The sequence below is a fragment of the Symphalangus syndactylus genome, chromosome 13, assembly GCF_028878055.3.
Source record: "Symphalangus syndactylus isolate Jambi chromosome 13, NHGRI_mSymSyn1-v2.1_pri, whole genome shotgun sequence".
NCBI classification, from domain to species: Eukaryota; Metazoa; Chordata; class Mammalia; order Primates; family Hylobatidae; genus Symphalangus; species Symphalangus syndactylus.
The window spans coordinates 56,475,262-56,489,400 of NC_072435.2; the positions used below are offsets into that span (position 1 = coordinate 56,475,262).

Sequence of the window (14,139 nt, forward strand, 5' to 3'; positions counted from 1 at the left end):
AACGATTGGGTCAATGAAGAAATTAAGAAGGGTATCAAAAATTTCTTGAAACAAATGAAAACTGAACACAACATACCAAACACAACATACCAAAACCTATGGGATACAGCAAAAGCAATGCTAAGAGGGAAGTTTATAGCAATAAAAGCCTGCATCATAAAAGTGGAAAGATTTCAAATAAACAACCTAATGATATACCTCAAGGAACTAGATAAACAAGAACAAACAGAACCCAAAATTAGTAGAAAGAAAGAAAAAATAAAGATCAGAGCAGAACTAAGTGAGGCAGGGTGAAACGTTCTTATAGTCCCAGTGACGCAGGAGGCTGAGGCAGGAGGATTGCTTGAATCCAGATGTTCAAGGTCAGCCTGGGCAAGATAGTGAAAATCCACTGCTAACAAACTGAAAACCTAGAGAAAATGGATATGTTTCTGGACAACATACAACCAACAGAGGCAGGATAAGTAAAGTTATGAGACAATACTGACTTGTCCCCTTTAGTGAAGCCCCACATGCTCCTTTCGCAGTGGGCTCCTTTCATGTGCACCCTTGTATGTCAGCACCTAACTTATCTTAGCAAGATAAGTAGTCCCACACGATCCCAGCCAACTACCAGGTGGTTACACGTTCCTGATACCCAATATGGCCTAGGAAAAAGAACAAAAATCCCTTAATCATAATGTAGTTTCCCCAATCTCCAGCCAATCAACACCAAAAGCTCAAGAAGCTATTAACTACCAATTCCTGCCTGGACAGGGCTAAAGATATCTGCAGGGTCCTGCATGCACAGCTAGGCACAAGGTTTAGCTTACAGTGACCTTTTCCTCATTTTAATAGTAAAAAACATACCCTAGGTGGAGGTTTTATATGCTAATTATACATGTGATACATGTCAGAGCATGTGCATGCTGAGTGCATGCACCAACCATAGGTCCACCTTTGCACATTTGACCTCACCAATACTTTATGAATATGCATGCACAGCTCCTGTAAAGGGCATTCCCTTAAAATATTAGGGTCTGTCTCTTCCTCTGTCTCTCAGAGTGACTTCTGCTTTGCAATAGACTTCTTCACCTGCTCTTACTTTGGACTAGCTCTCAAATTCTTTTGTGCAGTGAAGTCAAGAACCCGAACTGGCCCATCAACAACACTACCAAGATTGAATTAGGAAGAAATAGAAAACTTGAACAGACCAATAACAAATAATGAGATTGAATCATTAATAAAAAGTTTCCCAACAAAGAAAAGTCCAGGACCAGATGGTTTTTCTGCCAAATTCTACAAACCTTACAAAGAAGAACTAATACAAATTATCCTCAAACTATTCCAAAAATATTTAAGAGGAAGGAATTCTTTCTAATTCTTTGAGGCCAGCAATACCCTGATACAAAAACCAGATAAGGCCACAATAAAAAAAGAAACCTACAGGCCTATATCCCTAATGAACACAGATGCAAAATCCTCAACAAAATACTAGCAAACCAAATTCAACAGTATATCAAAAAAATAATATGCCATGATTAAGTGGGATCAAGAGATGCAAAGACGGTTCAACATATGCAAATCAATAAACATCATAGATCACATCAGCAGAATGAAAGATAAAAACCATATGAGCACACCAATGGACACAGAAAAAATTGGATAAAAATTCAACATCCTTCATGATAAAAACACTTAATAAACTAGACATAGAAGGAATATACCTAACATAATAAAGGCCATATATGACAAACCCACAGCTAACATCATACCGAGTAGGGAAGAGCAAAAAGCCTTTCCTCTCAGAACTGAAACTAGTTAAGGATGCCTACTTTCACCACTTGTATTCAGCACAGTACTGGAAGTCCTAGCAAGAGGAGTCAGGCAAGAGAAAGAAATAAAAGTCATCCAAATTAGAAAAGAGAAAGTCAAATTGTTTCTCTTTGCCAATGACAGGATCTTATATTTAGAAAAAACTAGACTTCACCAAACGACACTTAGATCTGATAAAAAAAAAGTTTAGTAAAGTTGCAGAATACAAAATCAATGTATAAAGATCAGTAGTGTTTCTATACACCAATAATGAATTCCCTGAAAAAGAAATCAAGAAAGCAATCCCATTTACAACAGGTACAAAAAAATACCTAGAAATAAATTTAACCAAGGAAGTTAAAGATTTCTACAAGGAAAACTACAAACACTGATGAAAGACAATGAAGCTGACTCAAACTAATGGAAAGACATCCCATGATCATGGATTCGAAGAATTAACATCATTAAAATGACCAGACTCCCCAAAGCAATCAGTAGATTCAGTGCAATCCCTATCAGAACATCAATGATGTTTTTCACAGAAATAGAATAAACAATCCTACTTTATACATATGGAACCAAAAAGGAGCCTGAAAAGGCAAACCAGTCCTGAGCAAAAAGAACAAAGCTGAAGGTATTACCCTACCTAACTTCAAAATATATTACAAGGCTATAGTAACCAAAACAGCACAGTATCAGTACAAAATCAGACACACTGGCCAGTGGAACAGAATAGAGAACCCAGAAATGAACCCACATATTTACTGCCAACTGCTTTTCAACAAAGGCACCAAGAACATACATTGGGGAAAGGACACCCTCTTCAATACATGGTGCTGGGAAAATTGGATATCCATATACAGAAAAATGAAATTAGATCTCTATTTCTCATCATATGCAAAAAATCCACTCACAATGGATTAAAGACTTAAATGTAAGACCTGAAACTATAAAACTACTAGAAGAAAACACAGAGGAAGCACTCCAGGACTTTAGGCAAAAATTTCATGGCTAAGACCCCAAAAGCACAGGCAACAAAAACAAAAATAGACAAATGGAACTATATTAAACTAAAAAGCTTCTGCACAGCAAAGGAAACAATCAATAGAATGAAGAGACAACCTGTTGAATGAGACAAAATATTTGCAAAATATTCATTCAACAAGAGGCTAATACCCAGGATATACAAGGAACTCAATTCTCTCTCTCTCTCTCTCTCTCTTTTTTTTTAAGGAACACAACTCTTAATAGCAAACAAACAAACAAACAAACAAAATCCCATTAAAAAGTGGGCAAAGGATCTAAATAGACATTCCCCAAAAGCAGACATACAAATGGGCAATAGGCATATGAAAAAAATGCTCAACATCACAAATATCACAGAAATGCAAATCAAAACCACAATGAGATATCATCTTACTCCAGTTAGAATGGCTATTATTAAAAAGACAAAAAATAACAGATGCTGATGTTAACCTAAAATAATCAAAAGGGTCAGAATCTAGTTTAAAGAGAGTTTATTCAAGCACAAAGTTTGAGGACAGGCCACCCAGGAAGTAGATTCCGAAGCACAGAAGTCTGTGTTCTGAAGTGCACAAGTTTGGAATGGCTAATAGGACCACATGTAGGAAAGCTTAACAGAATTTCAGTGTCTTTCTATGTAAGACTGAATGCATAGCTACAACAATCTAATTAGTTGAGGTGGTCTTTTTCTTTCAGGAAAGGTATATTTAACATTCCACATTGAAGATGTAACAGTCATGGGGTCATGGGTGCCATCTGGTCTTAGGTAGAAGAACAATAAAGGAAGCAAGCAGTTCATCTTTATAGATGAGTGACTGGAAGGAGGAGAAGGTCTGGTCTCTGGTATCTCCTAGTCATTTACAAAACAACAGCAATGAAGAAGAGAACTAATCTGTAAGAAGTAGAATAGCAAACAAGCTACATCGCTCAGTCTCCAGGGCTTAACTTCCCCCTTTGCATAATACATTTAGAGGGTCCTGAAATTTTTTTTCTTTTCTTTTTTAAAATTGAGACAGGGTCTTGTTCTATCACCCAGGCTGGAGTACAGTGGCATGATCGACCTCCTAGGCTTAAGTGATCCTTCTTCCTCAGCCTCCTGAGTAGCTGAAACCACAGGCATGCACCACTATGCCTGGCTAAGTTTTTCATTATTTGTAGAGACAGGTTCTCCCTATCTTGCCCATGCTAGTCTCAAACTCCTGGACCCAAGTGATCTTCCCACCTCAATTTCTCAAAGTACTGGAATTACAGGAGTGAGCCACCATGCCTGGCCTGAAATTTTACTTTATTTTATTACACTGATGAGGATGTGGAGAAAAGGGAACTTTCATACACTGTTGGTGGGAATGTAAATTAGTACAGCCATTATGGAAAACAGTGGAGGTTCCTCAAAAAACTAAAAACAATTACCATATGATCCAGCAATCCAACTACTGGGTATTTATTCACAGGCAAGGAAATCAGTATATCAAAGGGCTATCTACACCCCCATGTTTATTGCTGCACAATTCACAGTAGCAAAGATATGAAATGAACCTAAGTGTCCATCAATGGACAAACAGATAAAGAAAATACGCTCTGTTTACACAATGAAATATTATTTGGCTATATAAAAGAACAAAACCATGTCATCTACAGCAACACAGATGGAACTGGAGGCCATTATGTTAAGTAAAATAAGCCAGACCCAGAAAGATAAATATAGCATGTACTCATTCATATGTGGGGGCTAAAAAAGTTGACCTCATGGAGGTGGAGATTATAATGATAGCTACCAGAGGCTAGGATGCATGTGGGTATGGGTGTGTTTGTGGGGAGCTGGGGGGCAGGTGGCAGAATGAAGAGAGGTTGCTTAATAGCTATAAGCATACAGTTAGATAGATGAAATAAGTTATAATGTTCGACAGCAGAGTAGGTTGACTCAAGTTAACAACAATGTATTGTATATTTTAATGTAGCTAGCAATGAGGACTTGAAATGTTCTCCACACCCAGAAATGATAAATCTTAGCTAGGTGCGGTGGCTCACACCTGTAATCCTAGCACTTTGGGAGGCCGAGGTGGGCAGATCCCTTGAGGCCAGGAATTCAAGACCAGCCTGGCCAACGTGGCAAAACCTTGTCTCTACTAAAAATACAAAACCTAGCCAGCTGTGGTGGCATGTGCCTGTAGTCCCAGCTACTTGGGAAGCTGAGGCACAAAAATGTCTTGAACCCAGGAAGCAGAGGTTGCAGTGAGCTGAGAGATCATGCCACTGCACTCCAGCCTGGGTGACAGAGTAAGACTCCATCTTCAAGCTTGTGGTGATGGATAGCCCAAATACCTGACTTAACCATTACGCATTCTATGCACATTACAAAATATCACATGTACCCCCATGTATGTATGTAAATATATTTAAAATATTTTTTAAAATGTAAAAATATTATGCATTAATAAAAAGATACAATTGTTTAAAAAGAAAAAAATGATTTGTAACATTTTTTGAGAATGGTATCTCAAGACTGGTTTAATTAGCATTTCTTTTTTTTTTTTTTTTTTTTAGGGACAGAGTCTTTCTCTGTCTATCAGGCTGCAGTGCAGTAGTACAGTCATAGCTCACTGCAACCTTCAATTCCCACACTCAAATGAACCTCCTATCTGAGCTTCCTGAGTAGCTGAGACTACAGGTGCATGCCACCACACCCAGCTAATTAAAAAATTTTTTTTTGTAGAGATGGGATCTCACTATGTTCCCCAGACTGGTCTTGAATTCCTGGGCTCAAATGATCTTCCTGCCTCAGCTTCCTGAGTAGCTGGGACTACAGGCACACAGCACCATGCCAGGGTAATACAGTTGAAATTTTAAAATACAGATGGTTCTCGACTTACAACAGGGCTACATCCTGATAAACCCATCATAAGTCGAACAAACTGTATATCAAAAATGCATTTAATCCTGGCAATACAGCAGATGGTTTCCAACTTATGATGGTTCAATCTAAATTTTTTCAACTTTATAATGGTGTAAAAGCAATGGGCATTCAGTATAAATGGTAACTTCTTTATAAGTTGTAAGGAGCTCCTCAATTTATAATAAGATTACTTCCCAACAAATACATCATAAAGTTGAAAATTTCTAGGTGGAACCATCCATCCAGGAAATGCCTGGATAAAGCTTTTAATAGATCATTTTTAAAAATACTCTTAAAATCATATTTGCATATTAACTTGCAGTTTACTTGATGTAACCTTCAGGAAACTTACCAAACACATAAGACTGTCACGTTCCTGGGTTATATTTTCTGCCAGGCCAACAAGGTTTGCCAGGTACTGGTGAGCAGACATTTCGTTCCCCATGGCTTTTTCCACCTGCTTTTTGAGGACCTCAATTTTCTTTTGAGATTTCCTAGAGAATTACCCCAAATGGTAGAATAAAAAACCCATTGGTTTACATGGCTAGGGCACGGTGAATATCTGTATTACAAAAACAGCAAGTATGTTAGTACTTAAATGCTATTCTTCAGCAACCTAAATCTTCTATTAAGTTTCAAGGTGAGAAGAGGTAACTGAATTTAATTTGAAACCAGGCATAATTAGTGACCCCAACTCAAATTAATAAGGGGAGTTGCAAATGTCTAACAACAAATAGGTTCTTTTTTTTTTTTTTTTTTTGAGACACAGTCTTGCTCTGTCACCCAGGCTGGAGTGCAGTGGCATGATCATGGCTCACTGCAACCTCCACCTCTCAGGTTCAAGTGATTCTCGTGCATATTTATATATATATATCTATATATTTTTTTTTTTTAAGTAGCCAGGGCTTCTCTATTTTGGCCAGGCTGGTCTTGAACTCCTGACCTCAAGTGACCTGCCCATCTCGGCCTTACAAAGTGCTGGGATTACAGGTGTGAGCCACCACACCTGGCCCATAGGCTCATTAAGTATTATCCTATTAACTTTCTGGCTCATGTTCTAAAAGGTACTTTCAAAAAAAAGATCCAGAAATTCCAAAGTAGACTTTTAGGAAATGGTTAGAAAAGAGCTCCTAGAACTTTGAATCTTAGGGTTATCAATATGACTATCAACCATATTTCAATTATAGACTTTAGAAATGTTGGTTAACATTGGTTAACAGAAACAATAGTTATTATAGTCTGATATCCAGTAATTTCAATTACCCTTTTCCATTTTATAGCCACTATTAGAAAAAGAAAAGATTAATAGAAATGAAATGGAATATTCTTCATTTGTCTTTTTTTTTCTTTTTTTTGAGACAGGGTCTTACTCTGTCGCCCAGGCTGGAGTGCAGTGGCGTGATCTCGGCTCACCGCAACCTCCACCTCCCAAGCTCAAATGATTCTCCTGCCTCAGCCTCCCAAGTAGCTGGGACTACAGGTGCGTGCCACTACTGCCTGGCTAATTTTTGTATTTTTGTAGAGACGGGGTTTTGCCATGTTGGCCAGGCTAGTCTTGAACTTCTGACCTCAAATGATCACCTGCCTCAGCCTCCCAAAGTGCTGGGATTACATGAGTGAGCCACTGCACCCAGCCCATTTGTCTTTTTTAACTATTGAAAATAAAAGCAACTTAAAGAAAAAAAAGACACAAACCTATTGATTTTCTGTGCTCGTTCAAGTTCGGCTTCCAGTGCTTTGTTTTGCTCTGTCAAGCTGTTCTTCTCTAGCAGCAGGCTCTTCTTCTGCGCTTGCAGGACTGTCAGCTTCTCCATCAACTCCTCCATCTCAGCCCTTTCTTTCTCTTCTTCCTTCTGTAACTGGCTGAAGGACAAAAACATTACATGCTTGTATCCAGCACAATGAAGCTAAAATGGGGCAGTCACATATCGAGGCAGATGAGTGATAACAGTCCAGCCCTCCAGCCCCTGGGTGGGTCACTTGGAAGGCCTCTGTGGAAACATCTCCCCATCCTGGGCCCTAGAGGACCTGGGACCAGGCTGCTAGACCACGGCAGAGAGGGCGTGGCTGGGCACACACTGTGTGTGTGTCTGTGTGAGACATGGTCTCACTCTGTTGCCCAGGCTGGAGTGCAGTGGCACAATCATGGCTCACTGAAGCTTCAAACTTCTGGACTCAAGCGATCCTCCTACCTCAGCCTCCCAAGTTGCTGGGACCACATGCACACACGATACCTGGCTAATTTTTGTATTTTTTGTAAAAATGAAGTCTCACTATCTTGCCCAGACTAGTTTTGAGCTCTTGGGCTCAAGTGATCCTCCTGCCTTAGCTTTCCAAAGAGCTGGGATTACAGGCATGAGCCACCACACCCGGCCACACATTTCTTTGATGGTGATGATCTAACCTCTTTTTCTCCCAGTTTTGGCTTATGTCTCTGTCTCTCTGTCTGTCTCTGTCTCTGTCTCTCTCTCGCTCTCTCTCTCTGTGTGTGTGTGTGTGTGTGTCTGTGTGTGTATACCCTATTCCTTCCAAAAAAATCTAAGATAGCTCTATTTTTTACATGGTTATAAATGCCAGACTTAAAAAAAAACCTGCTGAAACAATTTTTTCCATAATAATGTAATTATAAATACATGTTTTTAAGACAAAAGAAACAAAGAACAAAGGGGCACTTATTTTGTTGAACACCAGCTTGGGTTTTACCAAATTTGCATAGAGAGTAACTTGGGATAGGGGCTGCATCCTTTACCAGCACAGCAGGAATACACAACAATGTATGATTTTAAGATTTGTCAACTATAACTGTAAAACATACAAAATCCAGGATTCATTTCTTTCACTGAAAACTTATTTAACTATTATTTTATTGGATAAATTGTTGAACTGGATTAATGATAAAAGGTTAAAGAATGTTGAAAATACCGAGACTTCTGCCTGCAGCCAAGATAGAGTTACAGAGACCAGATTTACCCCTCAGCTAGAAAACCAGGCAAAACAGAAGAAACAACAGTTTTTGGACTTTGGACAACAGGCGAGGCAGGACTGTGATCCCGAAGGGAAGAGAAAACAAGGTGAGTGCTGCAACTGCTCCCTCCACCTTCCTGTCTGGCAGACACCTGCTGAGCCCAGGAGCCAGAGATCCAAGAGCAGGGAGGTCAAGGCAGCTGGAATTTCCAGGGCAGGGCAGAGGGCGTTTCACGGAGGGAGAAAGGGCTCTGGAGATCTTGAAGGGTCTTCGGCTGGGTACTGATCTGTACATGTGTGAGAGGAAACTGCCTAAAGCCGAGGAAAGAAACACTACAAATAGTAGGCAGAATAATTTCTGACATGCACAAAGAACAGGAAATAGTTCACGCACCCACCAGTCAGAATGGAAAGGCCTTATAATAAAAGAGACATTGGATAGAATCCTTAGAAGAGTGTTACTTTGAGAAAGAAGAGAAAAATAGCATGCTGGGGACAGAGATGGAGAACACAAAAAAGACTCAAATGGATCTTTCTTACAGAGATGGGAAAAATCATTACACAAAGTGAACGATATATTGGATGGGAATAACAGCAGATTAGATTGTAGAAGGATAGATTTGCGAAGTTGAAGACATAGTAATAGACACTGTCTGATTGAAGCCCAGAGAGAAACAAGTGTGGGCAAAAAGTGAACAGAATGATCAACAGGACAACATCAAGCAGTCCAGGAGAGGTGAGAGGGAAAAACAGAAGAGAATGTTCAAGAAATAATAGCTGAAAGATTTCCAAACTTGATGAAAAATACACACTGACAGCCCCAAGAAGCTTAATGAACTTCACGTAAAGAAACCATGCTGGCCAGGTGTGGGGCCCCCCACTGTAATCTCAGCACTTTGGGAGGCCAAGGCAGGAGGCTCCCTCAGGGCCAGGAGTTTGAGACCAGCCTGGGCAACATAACAAGACTCTGTCTCTGCAAAAGATTTAAAAATTAGCCGGGAGCAGTGGCATATGCCTGTAGTCCCAGCTACTCGAGAGGCTGAGGCAGGAGGATCACTTGAGCCCAGGAGGTCAAGGCCAGAGCAAGCAGTGATTGCACCACTGCACTCCAGCCTGTCCAACAGAGCCAGACCCTGTGTAAAAAAGGGTCTGAAAGAAAGAAATAAACCATGCTAAGACATATCCCAATTAAAATGCTGAAAAACAGTGACACTGAAAAATTCTTAAAAGAAACCTCAGAGAAAATGCACGTTATCTTCAGAAGAATACAGATAACCATGACAGTAGATTTTCATCATAAATGATGCAAGCCAAAAGACCATGAACAGCCAGAATCTTTAAAACTCAATGGAAAAAAACCCACAAACTACCAAAAACCTGTCAGCTTGGAATTCTTCACCCAGCGAAATAATATAATCAATAAAGTTTCATAATTTTCCCAAAAGAAGTACTGTAAATCTTTCCACATCTATTTGTGAAGCTTTGTCAATGGTTCCTTCTTTTTATTAAAAAAAAATTTCTCATCATGATAGCCTATCATTACCTTAGTTTCCAAAATAGCATTTTCTTTTTTTTTGAGACGGAGTCTCACTCTGTTACCAGGCCGGAATGCAGTGGCGCAATCTTCGCTCACTGCAACCTCCGCCTCCCAAGTTCAAGCGGTTCTCCTGCCTCAGCCTCCTAAGTAGCTGGGACTACAAGCATGCGCCACCACACCCAGCTAATTTTTGTATTTTTAGTAGAGACAGGGTTTCACCATGTTGGCCAGGATGGTCTCAATCTCTTGACCTCATGATCTGCCTGCCTCAGCCTCCCAAAGTGCTGGGATTACAGGCATAAGCCACCATGCCTGGCCCAAAATACCATTTTCTACACATCTTTTTCCTACAAAGAAATGCAATTTTTATAAATTTTCTGTTTTGAACAACTTTGCTAAAATCTCTTATTATTTTTAATGATTTGTAGATTTGTTTTCTACAGATAGAATTGCATCATTTATGAATAATGACACTATTGTTTTCCCTTTTTCCAAACCTTCTAAGTTTTTCATGCCATGTGTGTCAGTTACCACTTGGTAACCAGTGCTGTTAATGTTGTCAGAAATGGTGTCAGAGGGCAACCTTGTATTGTTTCCAATTTCAACAGGAAAGCTTTCAACATTTCACTATTTGGTGTGATCTTTATTGTAGTTGTATTTTTAAATAGAACTTTAGAATGTTAGAATTTAATAGAAGTTTTACATCTATATTCATAAGTGAAATGAAAAGTAATTTTCCTTTCTTATACTATCACTGTTGGGTTTTGGTATCAAGGTTATACTAACCTCATTAGATTAAGGAGCATTAATTCTTTTTCTGTTTCTAGAAAGGTTTATGTAAGACTAAAATTATTTCTTTCTTGAATATTTGTAGAGCTCTCTAGTGAGGTATCCAGGCCTGGAGTTTTCAAGGGAAGATTTTTTTTTTTTAATTCAATTCTTTTAATTGATTACAGGACTATTCAGGTATTCTTCTTCTTGAGTCAGTTTTAAGGTAAGTTTTTCAAATAATTTGACTATTTCGTCTAAATTTTCAAATATATTGACATAAATTATTTCTAGGTGCACACAAATTTAAATTTGTGTGAATTCTACTTGGTAAATTGGGCCTTTTATTTTTGTGAATCATCCTCTTTGCTTAGTATTTTTGTTTGTTTGTTCTGTTTGAGACAGGGTCTCACTCTGTTGCCCAGGCTAGAGTGCAGTGGTGCGATCACTGCTCAGTGCAGCTGCAAACTCCTGGGCTCAAGTCATCCTCCTGCCTCAGCCTCCTGAGTAGCTGGGATTACAGACGGTGAGCCATCACACCCAGTTAATTTTTAAATTTTTGGCAGAGACAAGGTCTCCCTATGTTACCCAGGCTGGTCTTGAACCTCTGGGCTGAGCCACCATGCCTGGCCTAAGCAGTATTTTTTACCTTAACATCTATACCTTGTTAGAGATCAAGATTTACCATCTCTATTTTGGTTTGTACTTGAGTAGTACTGCTTTTCCTGCCCTTTTACTTTTGACCTTTCTCTATCCTCATGCTTGGGACATATATCTTAAAGACAACACAGTTGCGCTCTAGTTTACACTGTGACATTCTTTGTCTTTTAACTGGGGTATTTTGTCCATTTAGTGTATCTACTGCTGGTATGCTTGGCTTTAAATCTAACATTTTACTTTTTGTTTTCTATTCTCCCCTTGCCTACCTTTCATTTTCCTGCTCTTATTTGGATTATTTTTTAATCATTCTTTTTACCCCCATACTAATTTAAAAGTTATATACATTGTTTCTAGAAATTTCATCGTGTATATTTTCAAATTATAAAATTAGTCAACACTTTTATCCTCTTCTAATGATATAAAGACTTTAGAACACAAACTCCATGTGCCTTGTGCCTGATTATATGCTATTATTATTGTGCCTTTTAATTTTACGTATTCTTAAATCCCCAAAAATATTATCATTTTATAGACTCAGTGTTCATCACATTTATCTATATATTTACCACTATCATTTACTTTCATTTTACTTCCTTCTTGCTTCTCAGGCATCCTGCCTTGAATCAACCATCTCCTCCTCAGGGGCCTCCCTTGAACATTGTATCTAAAGCACTCCTCCTGACTGCAAGTCTCTCTCCATCTTATTATCCTCATATATAGATATATATATATAAATATTTATATATAAATACTAATAGTTGGCCGGGCGCGGTGGCTCACGCCTGTAATCCCAGCACTTTGGGAGGCCGAGGCGGGCGGATCACGAGGTCAGGAGATTGAGACCATCCTGACTAACACGGTGAAACCCCGTCTCTACTAAAAATACAAAAAATTAGCTGGGCGTGGTGGCGGGCGCCTGTAGTCCCAGCTACTCGGGAGGCTGAGGCAGGAGAATGGCGTGAACCCCAGGGGGTGGAGCCTGCAGTGAGCCGAGATCGCGCCACTGCACTCCAGCCTGGGTGAAAGAGCGAGACTCTGTCTCAAAAAAAAAAAAAAAATACTAATAGTTACATATATAAATATATATACATACATATAATATAAACAACATCTTTAAGAGTAAGAATTAATTTTGGCTATTGGGTGTTTCAGTTCTAAAAATTCTATTTGTTTCTTTTTCAAATCCACTATGTCATGTTTTGTAGTTCCCTGAAGAAATTTTGGAGCTTCTCTGTCTCAAACTCCTGGGCCCAAGAGATCCTCCCACCCTGGCCTCCCAAAGTGCTGGGATCACAGGCTTGAGTCACTGTGCCTGGCCTCACCCCAGGACTTTCTTAAAACCCTCCCAGATGAAATGAAACACTTTTATTCCCTGTGGCTTAAGGAATAAAGACCAGGGGCCAGGCGTGGTGGCGCATGACTATAATCCCATCACTTTGGGAGGCCAAGGCAGGAGGGTCACTTGAGACCAGGAGTCCAAGACCAACCTGGGCAACACAGCAAGGCCCCATCTCTGCAGAAATACTTAAAAATTAGCCCTGCATGATGGCATGTGACTACAGTCCCAGCCACTGGGGAGACCGAGGCAGGAGAATCGCTTGAGCCTGGAGTTCAAGGCTGCAAGTGAGCCATGATCGAGCCACTTCACTCCAGCCTGAGACACGATGAGATCATATCTTAAACTAAAATAAGAGAATAAAGACCACACATTTTAGTCTAACATTCTGAGGACAGTCCACAAATGCTTTCCCTCCAAACATGTCTGTGGTTTCTCTATTTTTTTTTTTTTTGACAGATTCTCACTTTGTCGCCCAGGCTGGAATGCAATGGCATGATATTGGCTTACTGTAACCTCCACCTCCTGGGTTCAAGACATTCTCCTGCCTCATCCTCCCGAGCAGCTGGGACTACAGGCATGTGCCAACACACCTGGCTAATTTTTGTATTTTTAGTAGAGACAGTGTTTCACCATGTTGGTCAGGCTGGTCTTGATCTCCTGACCTCAAGTGATCTGCCCACCTCAGCCTCCCAAAATGCTAGGATTATAGGCGCATGCCACCACACTTGGCCAATTTTTGTAATTTTAGTAGAGACAGGCTTTTGCCATGTTGGCCAGGCTGGTCTCGAACTCCTGACCTCAACTGATCCACCTGCCTCAGCCTCCCAAAGTGCTGGGATTACAGGCATGAGTCACTGTGCCCGGCCCCATTTTTATCTTTTCTACTGTATTTTGACTGTACTTTTTCTGTTTAGATATGTTTAGATACACAAATATTTACCATTGGTTTATAGTTGCCTGCAGTGTTCAGTACAGTAACATGCTGTGCAGGTTTGTAGCCTAGGAACAAACAGCTCCACCATCTAGCCTCAGTGTGCAGGAGGCTATGGCATGTGGCTTTGTGTGAGTACACTCTGTGATGCCCACACAATGATGAAATCACCTAATGATGAGTTTCTCAGAATATATCCCCATTAAGTGACACATGATTGTGTTTTGATA

General features: G+C 39.8%; 1 protein-coding gene across 3 annotated transcripts in view; it reads right to left on the bottom strand.

The window, feature by feature from the left end:
• Positions 1–14,139, bottom strand: part of CEP89 (centrosomal protein 89) — a 102,577-nt gene that overhangs the window by 18,293 nt on the left and 70,145 nt on the right. For all 3 annotated transcript variants that reach the window (XM_055237103.2, XM_055237105.2, XM_055237107.2), the window contains exons 15-16: positions 7,406–7,573; positions 6,063–6,204 (exon numbers count right to left, since the gene is read on the bottom strand). In XM_055237103.2, the coding sequence (XP_055093078.1) occupies positions 6,063–6,204; positions 7,406–7,573 (310 nt within the window). The remainder of the gene's footprint in view (positions 1–6,062; positions 6,205–7,405; positions 7,574–14,139) is intronic.